Source organism: Lates calcarifer, unplaced genomic scaffold (genome assembly GCF_001640805.2).
Source record: "Lates calcarifer isolate ASB-BC8 unplaced genomic scaffold, TLL_Latcal_v3 _unitig_521_quiver_3560, whole genome shotgun sequence".
NCBI classification, from domain to species: domain Eukaryota; kingdom Metazoa; phylum Chordata; class Actinopteri; family Centropomidae; genus Lates; species Lates calcarifer.
This window is the reverse complement of record NW_026117374.1, coordinates 739-20,903: the sequence shown is the minus strand read 5'-3', so window position 1 is coordinate 20,903 and position 20,165 is coordinate 739. Positions and strand designations below refer to the sequence as shown.

The 20,165-nt window shown below is 46.0% G+C and overlaps 3 protein-coding genes across 3 annotated transcripts; all 3 read right to left on the bottom strand.

The window, feature by feature from the left end:
- Nucleotides 1–1,422: 1,422 nt before the first annotated feature.
- Nucleotides 1,423–3,167, bottom strand: LOC108873928 (uncharacterized). Its single transcript, XM_051068666.1, has 7 exons — nt 3,069–3,167; nt 2,590–2,611; nt 2,464–2,496; nt 2,279–2,363; nt 1,999–2,146; nt 1,702–1,913; nt 1,423–1,599 (listed from the first exon to the last, which is right to left on the bottom strand). The coding sequence occupies exons 1-7, from the start codon at nt 3,165–3,167 to the stop codon at nt 1,464–1,466; spliced, it is 735 nt and encodes a 244-aa protein (XP_050924623.1). The 3' UTR covers nt 1,423–1,463.
- A 6,908-nt stretch (nt 3,168–10,075) lies between these two features.
- Nucleotides 10,076–12,072, bottom strand: LOC108873925 (uncharacterized). The gene is made up of 5 exons (XM_051068665.1): nt 11,462–12,072; nt 11,251–11,363; nt 10,981–11,087; nt 10,663–10,839; nt 10,076–10,531 (listed from the first exon to the last, which is right to left on the bottom strand). Exons 1-5 carry the CDS (start codon nt 11,623–11,625, stop codon nt 10,076–10,078), a joined length of 1,017 nt encoding a protein of 338 aa, XP_050924622.1. The 5' UTR covers nt 11,626–12,072.
- A 5,175-nt stretch (nt 12,073–17,247) lies between these two features.
- On the bottom strand, nt 17,248–18,526 carry LOC108873924 (uncharacterized). Its single transcript, XM_051068664.1, has 4 exons — nt 18,424–18,526; nt 18,154–18,260; nt 17,836–18,012; nt 17,248–17,703 (listed from the first exon to the last, which is right to left on the bottom strand). Exons 1-4 carry the CDS (start codon nt 18,524–18,526, stop codon nt 17,248–17,250), a joined length of 843 nt encoding a protein of 280 aa, XP_050924621.1.
- Between the last annotated feature and the right edge of the window lie 1,639 nt (nt 18,527–20,165).

Sequence of the window (20,165 nt, the reverse complement as noted above, 5' to 3'; positions counted from 1 at the left end):
CCTGATGAAACCAACAGAGGATATACGCACTGCATTTCTCTTTGACATACATGGAAAAGCCACCTCTGTGTGAAGACTTTCCAGCTTCAGAGTATTGTGCTGCTCTTTCGAGGAAGATTGGTAGTGAAATGTCTGACTTACCCCAGAGATGTTGAATACTTTGAGGTCAGAGTATTTAGCACGTGTGGAAAATGGACCCAAGTTTTTCTCAAGCCACTGGGCATCACTCTGAATTCCCTGCCTGCAAACTAAGGGCCCGTAGATGGACGTTAGCCATACCATTTAGCGAGCATTATTTTAAAATGAATACACATAAAATGAGACAAGCGCCAGTTTTCCTCTCAGTGCCATTTTAGCAAATTCTCACACAAGCAACCGCATGGCGGAGTTTACTGCGTTGGCCTTACCTGGCGTGTTGATGACACTGACAGATTTTTTCAGGTAGCCCACCATTACATCTGTGATTTCTTCTTGTCCCTGCGAGGATATTGAAGGGAAAGCTTTGGCCATCCCGCTCACACTGCAAAGGGCCAGAGAAAACATTTGTACGCAGTTCCTCATTAGTCATTTTGTACTTTGGTGCGATGCAATCCTGCTTGTTTGTAAAATGTTACTTACACAACATGGTAGTTTGTGCAGTTTATATCTGAGGTAGCATTCTGAGCATCACTGCGCTGAAACTTGGGAGCAGAGTAACCAGCTTCACGTGGAACCAAGCGAACCAGTCGTCTGTCTTGAACTTGGGGAAATGGGGAGCGATGATGCTGAAGGTCCTGTTCATTAGGTGATCTCTCACAGCAGGTTGGAAATCAGGGGTCCTGTCAAATGACAACACAGGAAGACTTAAACACCACACCAGTTTACATGCTGCAAGTACTCCTCACAGGAGACTAGATGGATGTAAGTAAATGTTTGTGTGAATGAGTCCCCAACAACTGCTGTAGAGGCGTTGATCCATATCTAAAAGCCCAGGATTGTCCTTCTTGCCCCAGTGGTCAAATGTAGCCTACCTTTCCATTTGCTGTCAGCTCTTCCAGGAATTCATCCACATTTTCCAGAGCATTGCCCTCCTCAAGTCGCTCAAACACGTGGTCGATTTGGTCTGTGTCATTCAAGGCCCCTGAGCTCAGTGTCAGCTGTGCCACCTGAGCAGGAGTGAGCACTGACAACGCTTCCGCCTGCCAAAGGAAATCAATATGACATCAAACAGCAGTGATTGCAAAACCATGGCTAAGAGGGCTCCAGTTTGGGAGGGGAAGAATATTACAACTGCAGTTGCACTCACACTTGAAAAGTTGGGATTGAGGGCTTGCAAATCGCGGAGTGTTGCAAAACCAGAGTAGGCGCCAAAGTTTGGCCTCCAGCCACTGTTTACTGCCTCTGACGCGCACACAGCCAGGATCTGCAAAGACGATAGAAACAAAGGCGTTGGCAAGGTACTACCACTACATACCACCGAGACTTTACCAAATTGAGCTTGAGCTCCTGCCTTTACCTGATGAGTCATTTCTTGAGAGGAATGGTTTGATGAAATAAGTCAAGACTGTTTGTTGTCTTTCTCTGTCCATGAATGGCGCCTGGCTGCTGAAGGCCTTGATGCTGAAATTTGAGAGTGTGCTTTTAACATCTCAGCAAGTAGAGAACTGCAGGTGCCCCTGCAGTCTGGTTCACAGTGGAGCAATATATCACACATTTGCTTACACAGTGCGGTAGGTATCGCAGCTGAAGTTCTTGGAGCTCAGGCAGAATAGGAAGTTGGGCGACGAAGAGGCCAAAAACGGACGGATGTTTGTCATGAACCAGCTGCTGACAAAGCTAACGCTCTGCAGCTGTGCCTGGCTGAAGCTGGCAATTCTCACCTGTCCAAGAGCCTCGAGAGCATGCGACAGGGACGGGTTGCTGTTGTTGGGGGCCTAGGATTGGAAAAGTCATTTTGGTTTTTACACAGAATCCACACAGGGAAACACAGTTTTGGTGAAATTGTGGGATTGGATTTACCATGGTGGCAAATGACTCCAGAGCCTGGTCTAGTGCAGACGAAGCTTTTTGGAAGAGAAGCGTCCACACCTCTACCGGGTATGTCGTCTGGCTCTCCAGTGAGCATTTCATCAGTGTTTGCCAAGTTGTCAGCTGTGAGATGTGTGGCCTTAGAAAGAAAGCAGACAGGAAATTAAGCAGAGGCTCTCAGAGTTTACAGAGATTTGTCTCAGGATGGCAATGTAGCAAAAGCCAAATCTTCTTTCTCTGGGATTCACAGCTATTCAAAAAACAGTCCTACCGAGGAACAGGCGTGCGCAGTGATGGTAAAATTGCACAGGGCTTCAGAGGAAATGCCCATAGACACAGTTTGTTGGAGTTGTGATCTGAGGAAAAAGGAAAAAGAAAATCATTCTCAACTTGGGTAGTCCTTAGGTAACTTTACCTAGGCAAACTCTGCACTGGACAAGACTGGAATTCACCTACCCGTCGACCGCAGCACAGCACAGACGAGGTCCTCTGTGAAAAGACAATATTCCAATATCAGACATTGAACCTTCACAATGCGATTTTGTCATCACACTTGAAACGTCTGCTACTTTACAAACTTACCATCGACCAGGGTCTCCTTGCACTGCAGACAAGCAAAGCGTAAGTGTTAGTCTCGTGACAAAAGCCTCTTAGAGTATTTTGACGTGGCCTTCTTAACAAAATCAATGTGCCAAACTTGTGCCTAGTAAATTTCCATCAAATGTTGTTTTTTAATCTACGTAATACTCCCAAGGAAATGAACTCACCTTGAAGGAATCTCTAAACGAGCAATCTGTTTGAGAGAAAAATGAAATGAAGGCATGGCATCAATACAGCTATCATCATAGCAGTGGTAATTGGCTTATCTGAAAAATGATGTCAACGTACGTGCGAATGTCTCCTTGAGTGACTCTCTGCTTGATCTCACACCCCGTGAAAGCAGCAGTGGCAGGATTTTCAAACTTTGCTCGAGGCCAGTGAGTCTGAGGGAAGAAAACACACATTTTTGTGACTTGTCTGAAGCCACACTTTGACATCGTGCAAAATCCAAAGTGTCTGACTTTGGACTTGAGAAATATGATTTCGTACATGGCTGCGTAGGATGCACAACTGATGTTACTGGGGATCACCGCCAAGCTGCCAGGATGGAGGCTGGCCATCACAGTGACCAAATAGACCTGGAACCACAGCTTATAGTCTTCAGGCCCAAAGTCTTCAAATTCAGAGCAAGGGCTGTCAAGGTCAGGTTCAAGATGATGTCTCGTACAGCTGGATTTTCCACGATGGTGATGTTTCTCTGGAGATGAAAGGATTCACGTTTCAGCTGAAGAGGACTTTTTGCCTTTCTTAACCCAGGACAAGTTTTACATGACCTGCTTGTCAAGCAACTTTGTGGGAAAATATGGCAATCTTAAGGTCAAGCATTCACCTGCTTGTTGATGTCACTGTAAGCCTGGAAAAACTGACTGAGCTGCTCAGTATCAGGGGACTCTGTCAAGCTTGTGAACACCTCTCTTACGATGTCTCATTCTCCAAAGCGTTACTGTCTGGATCCAGGATCAGCTCAGCTTTCTGCTTTGGTGAGAGGTTTTCCACAACTGCCACCTGATGAAACCAACAGAGGATATACGCACTGCATTTCTCTTTGACATACATGGAAAAGCCACCTCTGTGTGAAGACTTTCCAGCTTCAGAGTATTGTGCTGCTCTTTTCGAGGAAGATTGGTAGTGAAATGTCTGACTTACCCCAGAGATGTTGAATACTTTGAGGTCAGAGTATTTAGCACGTGTGGAAAATGGACCCAAGTTTTTCTCAAGCCACTGGGCATCACTCTGAATTCCCTGCCTGCAAACTAAGGGCCCGTAGATGGACGTTAGCAAACATACCATTTAGCGAGCATTATTTTAGAATGAATACACATAAAATGAGACAAGCGCCAGTTTTCCTCTCAGTGCCATTTAGGCAAATTCTCACACAAGCAACCGCATGGCGGAGTTTACTGCGTTGGCCTTACCTGGCGTGTTGATGACACTGACAGATTTTTTCAGGTAGCCCACCATTACATCTGTGATTTCTTCTTGTCCCTGCGAGGATATTGAAGGGAAAGCTTTGGCCATCCCGCTCACACTGCAAAGGGCCAGAGAAAACATTTGTACGCAGTTCCTCATTAGTCATTTTGTACTTTGGTGCGATGCAATCCTGCTTGTTTGTAAAATGTTACTTACACAACATGGTAGTTTGTGCAGTTTATATCTGAGGTAGCATTCTTGAGCATCACTGCGCTGAAACTTGGGAGCAGAGTAACCAGCTTCACGTGGAACCAAGCGAAACCAGTCGTCTGTCTTGAACTTGGGGGAAATGGGGAGCGATGATGCTGAAGGTCCTGTTCATTAGGTGATCTCTCACAGCAGGTTGGAATCAGGGTCCTGTCAAATGACAACACAGGAAGACTTAAACACCACACAGTTTACATGCTGCAAGTACTCCTCACAGGAGACTAGATGGGATGTAAGTAAATGTTTGATGTGAATGAGTCCCCAACAACTGCTGTAGAGGCGTTGATCCATATCTAAAAGCCCAGGATTGTCCTTCTTGCCCCAGTGTCAAATGTAGCCTACCTTTCCATTTGCTGTCAGCTCTTCCAGGAATTCATCCACATTTTCCAGAGCATTGCCCTCCTCAAGTCGCTCAAACACGTGGTCGATTTGGTCTGTGTCATTCAAGGCCCCTGAGCTCAGTGTCAGCCTGTGCCACCTGAGCAGGAGTGAGCACTGACAACGCTTCCGCCTGCCAAAGGAAATCAATATGAAATCAAACAGCAGTGATTGCCAAAACCATGGCTAAGAGGCTCCCAGTTTGGGAGGGGAAAGAATATTACAACTGCAGTTGCCACTCACACTTGAAAAGTTGGGATTTGAGGGCTTGCAAATCGCGGAGTGTTGCAAACCAGAGTAGGCGCAAAGTTTTGCCTCCAGCCACTGTTTACTGCCTCTGACGGATGAGACACAGCCAGGATCTGCAAAGACGATAGAAACAAAGCGTTGGCAAGGTACTACCACTACATACCACCGAGACTTTACCAAATTGAGCTTGAGCTCCTGCCTTTACCTGATGAGTCATTTCTTGAGAGGAATGGTTTGATGAAATAAGTCAAGACTGTTTGTTGTCTTTCTCTGTCCATGAATGGCGCCTGGCTGCTGAAGGGCCTTGATGCTGAAATTTGAGAGTGTGCTTTTAACATCTCAGCAAGTAGAGAACTGCAGGTGCCCCTGCAGTCTGGTTCACAGTTGGAGCAATATATCACACATTTGCTTACACAGTGCGGTAGGTATCGCAGCTGAAGTTCTTGGAGCTCAGGCCAGAATAGGAAGTTGGGCGACGAAGAGGCCAAAAAACGGACGGATGTTTGTCATGAACCAGCTGCTGACAAAGCTAACGCTCTGCAGCTGTGCCTGGCTGAAGCTGGCAATTCTCACCTGTCCAAGAGCCTCGAGAGCATGCGACAGGCGGGCGTTGCTGTTGTTGGGGGCCTAGGATTGGAAAAGTCATTTTGGTTTTTACACAGAATCCACACAGGGAAACACAGTTTTGGTGAAATTGTGGGATTGGATTTACCATGGTGGCAAAATGACTCCAGAGCCTGGTCTAGTGCAGACGAAGCTTTTTGGAAGAGAAGCGTCCACACCTCTACCGGGTATGTCGTCTGGCTCTCCATGTGAGCATTTCATCAGTGTTGGCCAAGTTGTCAGCTGTGGAGATGTGTGGCCTTAGAAAGAAAGCAGACAGGAAATTAAGCAGAGGCTCTTAGCAGAGTTTACAGAGATTTGTCTCAGGATGGCAATGTAGCAAAAGCCAAATCTTCTTTCTCTGGGATTCACAGCTATTCAAAAAACAGTCCTACCGAGGAACAGGCGTGCGCAGTGATGGTAAAATTGCACAGGGCTTCAGAGGAAATGCCCATAGACACAGTTTGTTGGAGTTGTGATCTGAGGAAAAGGAAAAAGAAAATCATTCTCAACTTGGGTAGTCCTTAGGTAACTTTACCTAGGCAACTCTGCACTGGACAAGACTGGAATTCACCTACCCGTCGACCGCAGCACAGACGAGGTCCTCTGTGAAAAGACAATATTCCATATCAGACATTGAACCTTCACAATGCGATTTTTGTCATCACACTTGAAACGTCTGCTACTTTACAAACTTACCATCGACCAGGGTCTCCTTGCACTGCAGACAAGCAAAGCGTAAGTGTTAGTCTCGTGACAAAAGCCTCTTAGAGTATTTTGACGTGGCCTTCTTAACAAAATCAATGTGCCAAACTTGTGCCTAGTAAATTTCCATCAAATGTTGTTTTTTAATCTACGTAATACTCCCAAGGAAATGAACTCACCTTGAAGGAATCTCTAAACGAGCATCTGTTTGAGAGAAAAATGAAATGAAGGCATGGCATCAATACAGCTATCATCATAGCAGTGGTAATTGGCTTATCTGAAAAATGATGTCAACGTACGTGCGAATGTCTCCTTGAGTGACTCTCTGCTTGATCTCACACCCCGTGAAAGCAGCAGTGGCAGGATTTTCAAACTTTGCTCGAGGCCAGTGGAGTCTGAGGGAAGAAAACACACATTTTTGTGACTTGTCTGAAGCCACACTTTGACATCGTGCAAAATCCAAAGTGTCTGACTTTGGACTTGAGAAATATGATTTCGTACATGGCTGCGTAGGATGCACAACTGATGTTACTGGGGATCACCGCCAAGCTGCCAGGATGGAGGCTGGCCATCACAGTGACCAAATAGACCTGGAACCACAGCTTATAGTCTTCAGGCCCAAAGTCTTCAAATTCAGGAGCAAGGGCTGTCCAAGGTCAGGTTCAAGATGATGTCTCGTACAGCTGGATTTTCCACGATGGTGATGTTTCTCTGGAGATGAAAGGATTCACGTTTCAGCTGAAGAGGACTTTTTGCCTTTCTTAACCCAGGACAAGTTTTTACATGACCTGCTTGTCAAGCAACTTTGTGGGAAAATATGGCAATCTTAAGGTCAAGCATTCACCTGCTTGTTGATGTCACTGTAAGCCTGGAAAAACTGACTGAGCTGCTCAGTATCAGGGACTCTGTCAAGCTTGTGAACACCTCTCTTACGATGGTCTCATTCTCCAAAGCGTTACTGTCTGGATCCAGGATCAGCTCAGCTTTCTGCTTTGGTGAGAGGTTTTCCACAACGCCACCTGATGAAACCAACAGAGGATATACGCACTGCATTTCTCTTTGACATACATGGAAAAGCCACCTCTGTGTGAAGACTTTCCAGCTTCAGAGTATTGTGCTGCTCTTTTCGAGGAAGATTGGTAGTGAAATGTCTGACTTACCCCAGAGATTGTTGAATACTTTGAGGTCAGAGTATTAGCACGTGTGGAAAATGGACCCAAGTTTTTCTCAAGCCACTGGGCATCACTCTGAATTCCCTGCCTGCAAACTAAGGCCCGTAGATGGACGTTAGCAAACATACCATTTAGCGAGCATTATTTTAGAATGAATACACATAAAATGAGACAAGCGCCAGTTTTCCTCTCAGTGCCATTTTAGCAAATTCTCACACAAGCAACCGCATGGCGGAGTTTACTGCGTTGGCCTTACCTGGCGTGTTGATGACACTGACAGATTTTTTCAGGTAGCCCACCATTACATCTGTGATTTCTTCTTGTCCCTGCGAGGATATTGAAGGGAAAGCTTTGGCCATCCCGCTCACACTGCAAAGGGCCAGAGAAAACATTTGTACGCAGTTCCTCATTAGTCATTTTGTACTTTGGTGCGATGCAATCCTGCTTGTTTGTAAAATGTTACTTACACAACATGGTAGTTTGTGCAGTTTATATCTGAGGTAGCATTCTTGAGCATCACTGCGCTGAAACTTGGGAGCAGAGTAACCAGCTTCACGTGGAACCAAGCGAACCAGTCGTCTGTCTTGAACTTGGGGAAATGGGGAGCGATGATGCTGAAGGTCCTGTTCATTAGGTGATCTCTCACAGCAGGTTGGAAATCAGGGTCCTGTCAAATGACAACACAGGAAGACTTAAACACCACACAGTTTACATGCTGCAAGTACTCCTCACAGGAGACTAGATGGGATGTAAGTAAATGTTGATGTGAATGAGTCCCCAACAACTGCTGTAGAGGCGTTGATCCATATCTAAAAGCCCAGGATTGTCCTTCTTGCCCCAGTCAAATGTAGCCTACCTTTCCATTTGCTGTCAGCTCTTCCAGGAATTCATCCACATTTTCCAGAGCATTGCCCTCCTCAAGTCGCTCAAACACGTGGTCGATTTGGTCTGTGTCATTCAAGGCCCCTGAGCTCAGTGTCAGCTGTGCCACCTGAGCAGGAGTGAGCACTGACAACGCTTCCGCCTGCCAAAGGAAATCAATATGAAATCAAACAGCAGTGATTGCAAAACCATGGCTAAGAGGCTCCAGTTTGGGAGGGGAAGAATATTACAACTGCAGTTGCCACTCACACTTGAAAAGTTGGGATTGAGGGCTTGCAAATCGCGGAGTGTTGCAAAACCAGTAGGCGCCAAAGTTTGCCTCCAGCCACTGTTTACTGCCTCTGACGGATGAGACACAGCCAGGATCTGCAAAGACGATAGAAACAAAGGCGTTGGCAAGGTACTACCACTACATACCACCGAGACTTTACCAAATTGAGCTTGAGCTCCTGCCTTTACCTGATGAGTCATTTCTTGAGAGGAATGGTTTGATGAAATAAGTCAAGACTGTTTGTTGTCTTTCTCTGTCCATGAATGGCGCCTGGCTGCTGAAGGCCTTGATGCTGAAATTTGAGAGTGTGCTTTTAACATCTCAGCAAGTAGAGAACTGCAGGTGCCCCTGCAGTCTGGTTCACAGTGGAGCAATATATCACACATTTGCTTACACAGTGCGGTAGGTATCGCAGCTGAAGTTCTTGGAGCTCAGGCAGAATAGGAAGTTGGGCGACGAAGAGGCCAAAAACGGACGGATGTTTGTCATGAACCAGCTGCTGACAAAGCTAACGCTCTGCAGCTGTGCCTGGCTGAAGCTGGCAATTCTCACCTGTCCAAGAGCCTCGAGAGCATGCGACAGGGACGGGTTGCTGTTGTTGGGGCCTAGGATTGGAAAAGTCATTTTGGTTTTTACACAGAATCCACACAGGGAAACACAGTTTTGGTGAAATTGTGGGATTGGATTTACCATGGTGGCAAATGACTCCAGAGCCTGGTCTAGTGCAACGAAGCTTTTTGGAAGAGAAGCGTCCACACCTCTACCGGGTATGTCGTCTGGCTCTCCAGAGCATTTCATCAGTGTTGCCAAGTTGTCAGCTGTGAGATGTGTGGCCTTAGAAAGAAAGCAGACAGGAAATTAAGCAGAGGCTCTCAGAGTTTACAGAGATTTGTCTCAGGATGGCAATGTAGCAAAAGCCAAATCTTCTTTCTCTGGGATTCACAGCTATTCAAAAAACAGTCCTACCGAGGAACAGGCGTGCGCAGTGATGGTAAAATTGCACAGGGCTTCAGAGGAAATGCCCATAGACACAGTTTGTTGGAGTTGTGATCTGAGGAAAAAGGAAAAAGAAAATCATTCTCAACTTGGGTAGTCCTTAGGTAACTTTACCTAGGCAAACTCTGCACTGGACAAGACTGGAATTCACCTACCCGTCGACCGCAGCACAGACGAGGTCCTCTGTGAAAAGACAATATTCCAATATCAGACATTGAACCTTCACAATGCGATTTTGTCATCACACTTGAAACGTCTGCTACTTTACAAACTTACCATCGACCAGGGTCTCCTTGCACTGCAGACAAGCAAAGCGTAAGTGTTAGTCTCGTGACAAAAGCCTCTTAGAGTATTTTGACGTGGCCTTCTTAACAAAATCAATGTGCCAAACTTGTGCCTAGTAAATTTCCATCAAATGTTGTTTTTTAATCTACGTAATACTCCAAGGAAATGAACTCACCTTGAAGGAATCTCTAAACGAGCAATCTGTTTGAGAGAAAAATGAAATGAAGGCATGGCATCAATACAGCTATCATCATAGCAGTGGTAATTGGCTTATCTGAAAAATGATGTCAACGTACGTGCGAATGTCTCCTTGAGTGACTCTCTGCTTGATCTCACACCCCGTGAAAGCAGCAGTGGCAGGATTTTCAAACTTTGCTCGAGGCCAGTGAGTCTGAGGGAAGAAAACACACATTTTTGTGACTTGTCTGAAGCCACACTTTGACATCGTGCAAAATCCAAAGTGTCTGACTTTGGACTTGAGAAATATGATTTCGTACATGGCTGCGTAGGATGCACAACTGATGTTACTGGGGATCACCGCCAAGCTGCCAGGATGGAGGCTGGCCATCACAGTGACCAAATAGACCTGGAACCACAGCTTATAGTCTTCAGGCCCAAAGTCTTCAAATTCAGGAGCAAGGGCTGTCAAGGTCAGGTTCAAGATGATGTCTCGTACAGCTGGATTTTCCACGATGGTGATGTTTCTCTGGAGATGAAAGGATTCACGTTTCAGCTGAAGAGGACTTTTTGCCTTTCTTAACCCAGGACAAGTTTTACATGACCTGCTTGTCAAGCAACTTGTGGGAAAATATGGCAATCTTAAGGTCAAGCATTCACCTGCTTGTTGATGTCACTGTAAGCCTGGAAAAACTGACTGAGCTGCTCAGTATCAGGGGACTCTGTCAAGCTTGTGAACACCTCTCTTACGATGTTCTCATTCTCCAAAGCGTTACTGTCTGGATCCAGGATCAGCTCAGCTTTCTGCTTTGGTGAGAGGTTTTCCACAACTGCCACCTGATGAAACCAACAGAGGATATACGCACTGCATTTCTTTTGACATACATGGAAAAGCCACCTCTGTGTGAAAGACTTTCCAGCTTCAGAGTATTGTGCTGCTCTTTTCGAGGAAGATTGGTAGTGAAATGTCTGACTTACCCCAGAGATGTTGAATACTTTGAGGTCAGAGTATTTAGCACGTGTGGAAAATGGACCCAAGTTTTTCTCAAGCCACTGGGCATCACTCTGAATTCCCTGCCTGCAAACTAAGGGCCCGTAGATGGACGTTAGCAAACATACCATTTAGCGAGCATTATTTTAGAAATGAATACACATAAAATGAGACAAGCGCCAGTTTTCCTCTCAGTGCCATTTTAGCAAATTCTCACACAAGCAACCGCATGGCGGAGTTTACTGCGTTGGCCTTACCTGGCGTGTTGATGACACTGACAGATTTTTTCAGGTAGCCCACCATTACATCTGTGATTTCTTCTTGTCCCTGCGAGGATATTGAAGGGAAAGCTTTGGCCATCCCGCTCACACTGCAAAGGGCCAGAGAAAACATTTGTACGCAGTTCCTCATTAGTCATTTTGTACTTTGGTGCGATGCAATCCTGCTTGTTTGTAAAATGTTACTTACACAACATGGTAGTTTGTGCAGTTTATATCTGAGGTAGCATTCTTGAGCATCACTGCGCTGAAACTTGGGAGCAGAGTAACCAGCTTCACGTGGAACCAAGCGAACCAGTCGTCTGTCTTGAACTTGGGGAAATGGGGAGCGATGATGCTGAAGGTCCTGTTCATTAGGTGATCTCTCACAGCAGGTTGGAAATCAGGGTCCTGTCAAATGACAACACAGGAAGACTTAAACACCACACAGTTTACATGCTGCAAGTACTCCTCACAGGAGACTAGATGGGATGTAAGTAAATGTTTGATGTGAATGAGTCCCCAACAACTGCTGTAGAGGCGTTGATCCATATCTAAAAGCCCAGGATTGTCCTTCTTGCCCCAGTGTCAAATGTAGCCTACCTTTCCATTTGCTGTCAGCTCTTCCAGGAATTCATCCACATTTTCCAGAGCATTGCCCTCCTCAAGTCGCTCAAACACGTGGTCGATTTGGTCTGTGTCATTCAAGGCCCCTGAGCTCAGTGTCAGCTGTGCCACCTGAGCAGGAGTGAGCACTGACAACGCTTCCGCCTGCCAAAGGAAATCAATATGAAATCAAACAGCAGTGATTGCAAAACCATGGCTAAGAGGCTCCAGTTTGGGAGGGGAAGAATATTACAACTGCAGTTGCCACTCACACTTGAAAAGTTGGGATTGAGGGCTTGCAAATCGCGGAGTGTTGCAAAACCAGAGTAGGCGCCAAAGTTTGCCTCCAGCCACTGTTTACTGCCTCTGACGGATGAGACACAGCCAGGATCTGCAAAGACGATAGAAACAAAGGCGTTGGCAAGGTACTACCACTACATACCACCGAGACTTTACCAAATTGAGCTTGAGCTCCTGCCTTTACCTGATGAGTCATTTCTTGAGAGGAATGGTTTGATGAAATAAGTCAAGACTGTTTGTTGTCTTTCTCTGTCCATGAATGGCGCCTGGCTGCTGAAGGCCTTGATGCTGAAATTTGAGAGTGTGCTTTTAACATCTCAGCAAGTAGAGAACTGCAGGTGCCCCTGCAGTCTGGTTCACAGTGGAGCAATATATCACACATTTGCTTACACAGTGCGGTAGGTATCGCAGCTGAAGTTCTTGGAGCTCAGGCAGAATAGGAAGTTGGGCGACGAAGAGGCCAAAAACGGACGGATGTTTGTCATGAACCAGCTGCTGACAAAGCTAACGCTCTGCAGCTGTGCCTGGCTGAAGCTGGCAATTCTCACCTGTCCAAGAGCCTCGAGAGCATGCGACAGGGACGGGTTGCTGTTGTTGGGGGCCTAGGATTGGAAAAGTCATTTTGGTTTTTACACAGAATCCACACAGGGAAACACAGTTTTGTGAAATTGTGGGATTGGATTTACCATGGTGGCAAATGACTCCAGAGCCTGGTCTAGTGCAGACGAAGCTTTTTGGAAGAGAAGCGTCCACACCTCTACCGGGTATGTCGTCTGGCTCTCCAGTGAGCATTTCATCAGTGTTGCCAAGTTGTCAGCTGTGAGATGTGTGGCCTTAGAAAGAAAGCAGACAGGAAATTAAGCAGAGGCTCAGAGTTTACAGAGATTTGTCTCAGGATGGCAATGTAGCAAAAGCCAAATCTTCTTTCTCTGGGATTCACAGCTATTCAAAAAACAGTCCTACCGAGGAACAGGCGTGCGCAGTGATGGTAAAATTGCACAGGGCTTCAGAGGAAATGCCCATAGACACAGTTTGTTGGAGTTGTGATCTGAGGAAAAAGGAAAAAGAAAATCATTCTCAACTTGGGTAGTCCTTAGGTAACTTTACCTAGGCAAACTCTGCACTGGACAAGACTGGAATTCACCTACCCGTCGACCGCAGCACAGACGAGGTCCTCTGTGAAAAGACAATATTCCAATATCAGACATTGAACCTTCACAATGCGATTTTGTCATCACACTTGAAACGTCTGCTACTTTACAAACTTACCATCGACCAGGGTCTCCTTGCACTGCAGACAAGCAAAGCGTAAGTGTTAGTCTCGTGACAAAAGCCTCTTAGAGTATTTTGACGTGGCCTTCTTAACAAAATCAATGTGCCAAACTTGTGCCTAGTAAATTTCCATCAAATGTTGTTTTTTAATCTACGTAATACTCCCAAGGAAATGAACTCACCTTGAAGGAATCTCTAAACGAGCAATCTGTTTGAGAGAAAAATGAAATGAAGGCATGGCATCAATACAGCTATCATCATAGCAGTGGTAATTGGCTTATCTGAAAAATGATGTCAACGTACGTGCGAATGTCTCCTTGAGTGACTCTCTGCTTGATCTCACACCCCGTGAAAGCAGCAGTGGCAGGATTTTCAAACTTTGCTCGAGGCCAGTGAGTCTGAGGGAAGAAAACACACATTTTTGTGACTTGTCTGAAGCCACACTTTGACATCGTGCAAAATCCAAAGTGTCTGACTTTGGACTTGAGAAATATGATTTCGTACATGGCTGCGTAGGATGCACAACTGATGTTACTGGGGATCACCGCCAAGCTGCCAGGATGGAGGCTGGCATCACAGTGACCAAATAGACCTGGAACCACAGCTTATAGTCTTGCCCAAAGTCTTCAAATTCAGGAGCAAGGGCTGTCAAGGTCAGGTTCAAGATGATGTCTCGTACAGCTGGATTTTCCACGATGGTGATGTTTCTCTGGAGATGAAAGGATTCACGTTTCAGCTGAAGAGGACTTTTTGCCTTTCTTAACCCAGGACAAGTTTTACATGACCTGCTTGTCAAGCAACTTTGTGGAAAATATGGCAATCTTAAGGTCAAGCATTCACCTGCTTGTTGATGTCACTGTAAGCCTGGAAAAACTGACTGAGCTGCTCAGTATCAGGGGACTCTGTCAAGCTTGTGAACACCTCTCTTACGATGTTCTCATTCTCCAAAGCGTTACTGTCTGGATCCAGGATCAGCTCAGCTTTCTGCTGGTGAGAGGTTTTCCACAACTGCCACCTGATGAAACCAACAGAGGATATACGCACTGCATTTCTCTTTGACATACATGGAAAGCCACCTCTGTGTGAAGACTTTCCAGCTTCAGAGTATTGTGCTGCTCTTTTCGAGGAAGATTGGTAGTGAAATGTCTGACTTACCCCAGAGATGTTGAATACTTTGAGGTCAGAGTATTTAGCACGTGTGGAAAATGGACCCAAGTTTTTCTCAAGCCACTGGGCATCACTCTGAATTCCCTGCCTGCAAACTAAGGGCCCGTAGATGGACGTTAGCAAACATACCATTTAGCGAGCATTATTTTAGAAATGAATACACATAAAATGAGACAAGCGCCAGTTTTCCTCTCAGTGCCATTTTAGCAAATTCTCACACAAGCAACCGCATGGCGGAGTTTACTGCGTTGGCCTTACCTGGCGTGTTGATGACACTGACAGATTTTTTCAGGTAGCCCACCATTACATCTGTGATTTCTTCTTGTCCCTGCGAGGATATTGAAGGGAAAGCTTTGGCCATCCCGCTCACACTGCAAAGGGCCAGAGAAAACATTTGTACGCAGTTCCTCATTAGTCATTTTGTACTTTGGTGCGATGCAATCCTGCTTGTTTGTAAAATGTTACTTACACAACATGGTAGTTTGTGCAGTTTATATCTGAGGTAGCATTCTTGAGCATCACTGCGCTGAAACTTGGAGCAGAGTAACCAGCTTCACGTGGAACCAAGCGAACCAGTCGTCTGTCTTGAACTTGGGGAAATGGGGAGCGATGATGCTGAAGGTCCTGTTCATTAGGTGATCTCTCACAGCAGGTTGGAAATCAGGGTCCTGTCAAATGACAACAGGAAGACTTAAACACCACACAGTTTACATGCTGCAAGTACTCCTCACAACCATGAGTCCCCAACAACTGCTGTAGAGGCGTTGATCCATATCTAAAAGCCCAGGATTGTCCTTCTTGCCCCAGTGTCAAATGTAGCCTACCTTTCCATTTGCTGTCAGCTCTTCCAGGAATTCATCCACATTTTCCAGAGCATTGCCCTCCTCAAGTCGCTCAAACACGTGGTCGATTTGGTCTGTGTCATTCAAGGCCCCTGAGCTCAGTGTCAGCTGTGCCACCTGAGCAGGAGTGAGCACTGACAACGCTTCCGCCTGCCAAAGGAAATCAATATGAAATCAAACAGCAGTGATTGCAAAACCATGGCTAAGAGGCTCCAGTTTGGGGGGGAAGAATATTACAACTGCAGTTGCCACTCACACTTGAAAAGTTGGGATTGAGGGCTTGCAAATCGCGGAGTGTTGCAAAACCAGAGTAGGCGCCAAAGTTTTGCCAGCCACTGTTTACTGCCTCTGACGGATGAGACACAGCCAGGATCTGCAAAGACGATAGAAACAAAGGCGTTGGCAAGGTACTACCACTACATACCACCGAGACTTTACCAAATTGAGCTTGAGCTCCTGCCTTTACCTGATGAGTCATTTCTTGAGAGGAATGGTTTGATGAAATAAGTCAAGACTGTTTGTTGTCTTTCTCTGTCCATGAATGGCGCCTGGCTGCTGAAGGCCTTGATGCTGAAATTTGAGAGTGTGCTTTTAACATCTCAGCAAGTAGAGAACTGCAGGTGCCCTGCAGTCTGGTTCACAGTGGAGCAATATATCACACATTTGCTTACACAGTGCGGTAGGTATCGCAGCTGAAGTTCTTGGAGCTCAGGCAGAATAGGAAGTTGGGCGACGAAGAGGCCAAAAACGGACGGATGTTGTCATGAACCAGCTGCTGACAAAGCTAACGCTCTGCAGCTGTGCCTGGCTGAAGCTGGCAATTCTCACCTGTCCAAGAGCCTCGAGAGCATGCGACAGGGACGGGTTGCTGTTGTTGGGGGCCTAGGATTGGAAAAGTCATTTTGGTTTTACACAGAATCCACACAGGGAAACACAGTTTTGTGAAATTGTGGGATTGGATTTACCATGGTGGCAAATGACTCCAGAGCCTGGTCTAGTGCAGACGAAGCTTTTTGGAAGAGAAGCGTCCACACCTCTACCGGGTATGTCGTCTGGCTCTCCAGTGAGCATTTCATCAGTGTTGCCAAGTTGTCAGCTGTGAGATGTGTGGCCTTAGAAAAAAAGCAGACAGGAAATTAAGCAGAGGCTCTCAGAGTTTACAGAGATTTGTCTCAGGATGGCAATGTAGCAAAAGCCAAATCTTCTTTCTCTGGGATTCACAGCTATTCAAAAAACAGTCCTACCGAGGAACAGGCGTGCGCAGTGATGGTAAAATTGCACAGGGCTTCAGAGGAAATGCCCATAGACACAGTTTGTTGGAGTTGTGATCTGAGGAAAAAGGAAAAAGAAAATCATTCTCAACTTGGGTAGTCCTTAGGTAACTTTACCTAGGCAAACTCTGCACTGGACAAGACTGGAATTCACCTACCCGTCGACCGCAGCACAGACGAGGTCCTCTGTGAAAAGACAATATTCCAATATCAGACATTGAACCTTCACAATGCGATTTTGTCATCACACTTGAAACGTCTGCTACTTTACAAACTTACCATCGACCAGGGTCTCCTTGCACTGCAGACAAGCAAAGCGTAAGTGTTAGTCTCGTGACAAAAGCCTCTTAGAGTATTTTGACGTGGCCTTCTTAACAAAATCAATGTGCCAAACTTGTGCCTAGTAAATTTCCATCAAATGTTGTTTTTTAATCTACGTAATACTCCCAAGGAAATGAACTCACCTTGAAGGAATCTCTAAACGAGCAATCTGTTTGAGAGAAAAATGAAATGAAGGCATGGCATCAATACAGCTATCATCATAGCAGTGGTAATTGGCTTATCTGAAAAATGATGTCAACGTACGTGCGAATGTCTCCTTGAGTGACTCTCTGCTTGATCTCACACCCCGTGAAAGCAGCAGTGGCAGGATTTTCAAACTTTGCTCGAGGCCAGTGAGTCTGAGGGAAGAAAACACACATTTTTGTGACTTGTCTGAAGCCACACTTTGACATCGTGCAAAATCCAAAGTGTCTGACTTTGGACTTGAGAAATATGATTTCGTACATGGCTGCGTAGGATGCACAACTGATGTTACTGGGGATCACCGCCAAGCTGCCAGGATGGAGGCTGGCCATCACAGTGACCAAATAGACCTGGAACCACAGCTTATAGTCTTCAGGCCCAAAGTCTTCAAATTCAGGAGCAAGGGCTGTCAAGGTCAGGTTCAAGATGATGTCTCGTACAGCTGGATTTTCCACGATGGTGATGTTTCTCTGGAGATGAAAGGATTCACGTTTCAGCTGAAGAGGACTTTTTGCCTTTCTTAACCCAGGACAAGTTTTACATGACCTGCTTGTCAAGCAACTTTGTGGGAAAATATGGCAATCTTAAGGTCAAGCATTCACCTGCTTGTTGATGTCACTGTAAGCCTGGAAAAACTGACTGAGCTGCTCAGTATCAGGGGACTCTGTCAAGCTTGTGAACACCTCTCTTACGATGTTCTCATTCTCCAAAGCGTTACTGTCTGGATCCAGGATCAGCTCAGCTTTCTGCTTTGGTGAGAGGTTTTCCACAACTGCCACCTGATGAAACCAACAGAGGATATACGCACTGCATTTCTCTTTGACATACATGGAAAAGCCACCTCTGTGTGAAGACTTTCCAGCTTCAGAGTATTGTGCTGCTCTTTTCGAGGAAGATTGGTAGTGAAATGTCTGACTTACCCCAGAGATGTTGAATACTTTGAGGTCAGAGTATTTAGCACGTGTGGAAAATGGACCCAAGTTTTTCTCAAGCCACTGGGCATCACTCTGAATTCCCTGCCTGCAAACTAAGGGCCCGTAGATGGACGTTAGCAAACATACCATTTAGCGAGCATTATTTTAGAAATGAATACACATAAAATGAGACAAGCGCCAGTTTTCCTCTCAGTGCCATTTTAGCAAATTCTCACACAAGCAACCGCATGGCGGAGTTTACTGCGTTGGCCTTACCTGGCGTGTTGATGACACTGACAGATTTTTTCAGGTAGCCCACCATTACATCTGTGATTTCTTCTTTGTCCCTGCGAGGATATTGAAGGGAAGCTTTGGCCATCCCGCTCACACTGCAAAGGGCCAGAGAAAACATTTGTACGCAGTTCCTCATTAGTCATTTTGTACTTTGGTGCGATGCAATCCTGCTTGTTTGTAAAATGTTACTTACACAACATGGTAGTTTGTGCAGTTTATATCTGAGGTAGCATTCTTGAGCATCACTGCGCTGAAACTTGGGAGCAGAGTAACCAGCTTCACGTGGAACCAAGCGAACCAGTCGTCTGTCTTGAACTTGGGGAAATGGGGAGCGATGATGCTGAAGGTCCTGTTCATTAGGTGATCTCTCACAGCAGGTTGGAAATCAGGGTCCTGTCAAATGACAACACAGGAAGACTTAAACACCACACAGTTTACATGCTGCAAGTACTCCTCACAGGAGACTAGATGGGATGTAAGTAAATGTTTGATGTGAATGAGTCCCCAACAACTGCTGTAGAGGCGTTGATCCATATCTAAAAGCCCAGGATTGTCCTTCTTGCCCCAGTGTCAAATGTAGCCTACCTTTCCATTTGCTGTCAGCTCTTCCAGGAATTCATCCACATTTTCCAGAGCATTGCCCTCCTCAAGTCGCTCAAACACGTGGTCGATTTGGTCTGTGTCATTCAAGGCCCCTGAGCTCAGTGTCAGCTGTGCCACCTGAGCAGGAGTGAGCACTGACAACGCTTCCGCCTGCCAAAGGAAATCAATATGAAATCAAACAGCAGTGATTGCAAAACCATGGCTAAGAGGCTCCAGTTTGGGAGGGGAAGAATATTACAACTGCAGTTGCCACTCACACTTGAAAAGTTGGGATTGAGGGCTTGCAAATCGCGGAGTGTTGCAAAACCAGAGTAGGCGCCAAAGTTTGCCTCCAGCCACTGTTTACTGCCTCTGACGGATGAGACACAGCCAGGATCTGCAAAGACGATAGAAACAAAGGCGTTGGCAAGGTACTACCACTACATACCACCGAGACTTTACCAAATTGAGCTTGAGCTCCTGCCTTTACCTGATGAGTCATTTCTTGAGAGGAATGGTTTGATGAAATAAGTCAAGACTGTTTGTTGTCTTTCTCTGTCCATGAATGGCGCCTGGCTGCTGAAGGCCTTGATGCTGAAATTTGAGAGTGTGCTTTTAACATCTCAGCAAGTAGAGAACTGCAGGTGCCCCTGCAGTCTGGTTCACAGTGGAGCAATATATCACACATTTGCTTACACAGTGCGGTAGGTATCGCAGCTGAAGTTCTTGGAGCTCAGGCAGAATAGAAGTTGGGCGACGAAGAGGCCAAAAACGGACGGATGTTTGTCATGAACCAGCTGCTGACAAAGCTAACGCTCTGCAGCTGTGCCTGGCTGAAGCTGGCAATTCTCACCTGTCCAAGAGCCTCGAGAGCATGCGACAGGGACGGGTTGCTGTTGTTGGGGCCTAGGATGGAAAAGTCATTTTGGTTTTTACACAGAATCCACACAGGGAACACAGTTTTGGTGAAATTGTGGGATTGGATTTACCATGGTGGCAAATGACTCCAGAGCCTGGTCTAGTGCAGACGAAGCTTTTTGGAAGAGAAGCGTCCACACCTCTACCGGGTATGTCGTCTGGCTCTCCAGTGAGCATTTCATCAGTGTTGCCAAGTTGTCAGCTGTGAGATGTGTGGCCTTAGA

Excerpts from the sequence above, each read along its gene's own strand:
- LOC108873928 (XM_051068666.1), bottom strand. The coding sequence starts at position 3,167 with ATGGCCAGCCTCCATCCTGGCAGCTTGGCGGTGATCCCCAGTAACATC. Across the intron at positions 2,497-2,589 it reads CAAGGAGACCCTGGTCGATG|AGGACCTCGTCTGTGCTGTG; the intron begins GTAAGTTTGTAA and ends GTCTTTTCACAG. Across the intron at positions 1,600-1,701 it reads TGCGATACCTACCGCACTGT|CATCAAGGCCTTCAGCAGCC; the intron begins GTAAGCAAATGT and ends CTCAAATTTCAG.
- LOC108873924 (XM_051068664.1), bottom strand. The coding sequence starts at position 18,526 with ATGGCCAAAGCTTCCCTTCAATATCCTCGCAGGGACAAAGAAGAAATC. Across the intron at positions 18,261-18,423 it reads CAGTGTCATCAACACGCCAG|TTTGCAGGCAGGGAATTCAG; the intron begins GTAAGGCCAACG and ends ACGGGCCCTTAG. Across the intron at positions 18,013-18,153 it reads AAGTATTCAACATCTCTGGG|GTGGCAGTTGTGGAAAACCT; the intron begins GTAAGTCAGACA and ends TGGTTTCATCAG.
- LOC108873925 (XM_051068665.1), bottom strand. The coding sequence starts at position 11,625 with ATGAACAGGACCTTCAGCATCATCGCTCCCCATTTCCCCAAGTTCAAG. Across the intron at positions 10,840-10,980 it reads AAGTATTCAACATCTCTGGG|GTGGCAGTTGTGGAAAACCT; the intron begins GTAAGTCAGACA and ends TGGTTTCATCAG. Across the intron at positions 10,532-10,662 it reads ACAGTGACATCAACAAGCAG|AGAAACATCACCATCGTGGA; the intron begins GTGAATGCTTGA and ends TTTCATCTCCAG.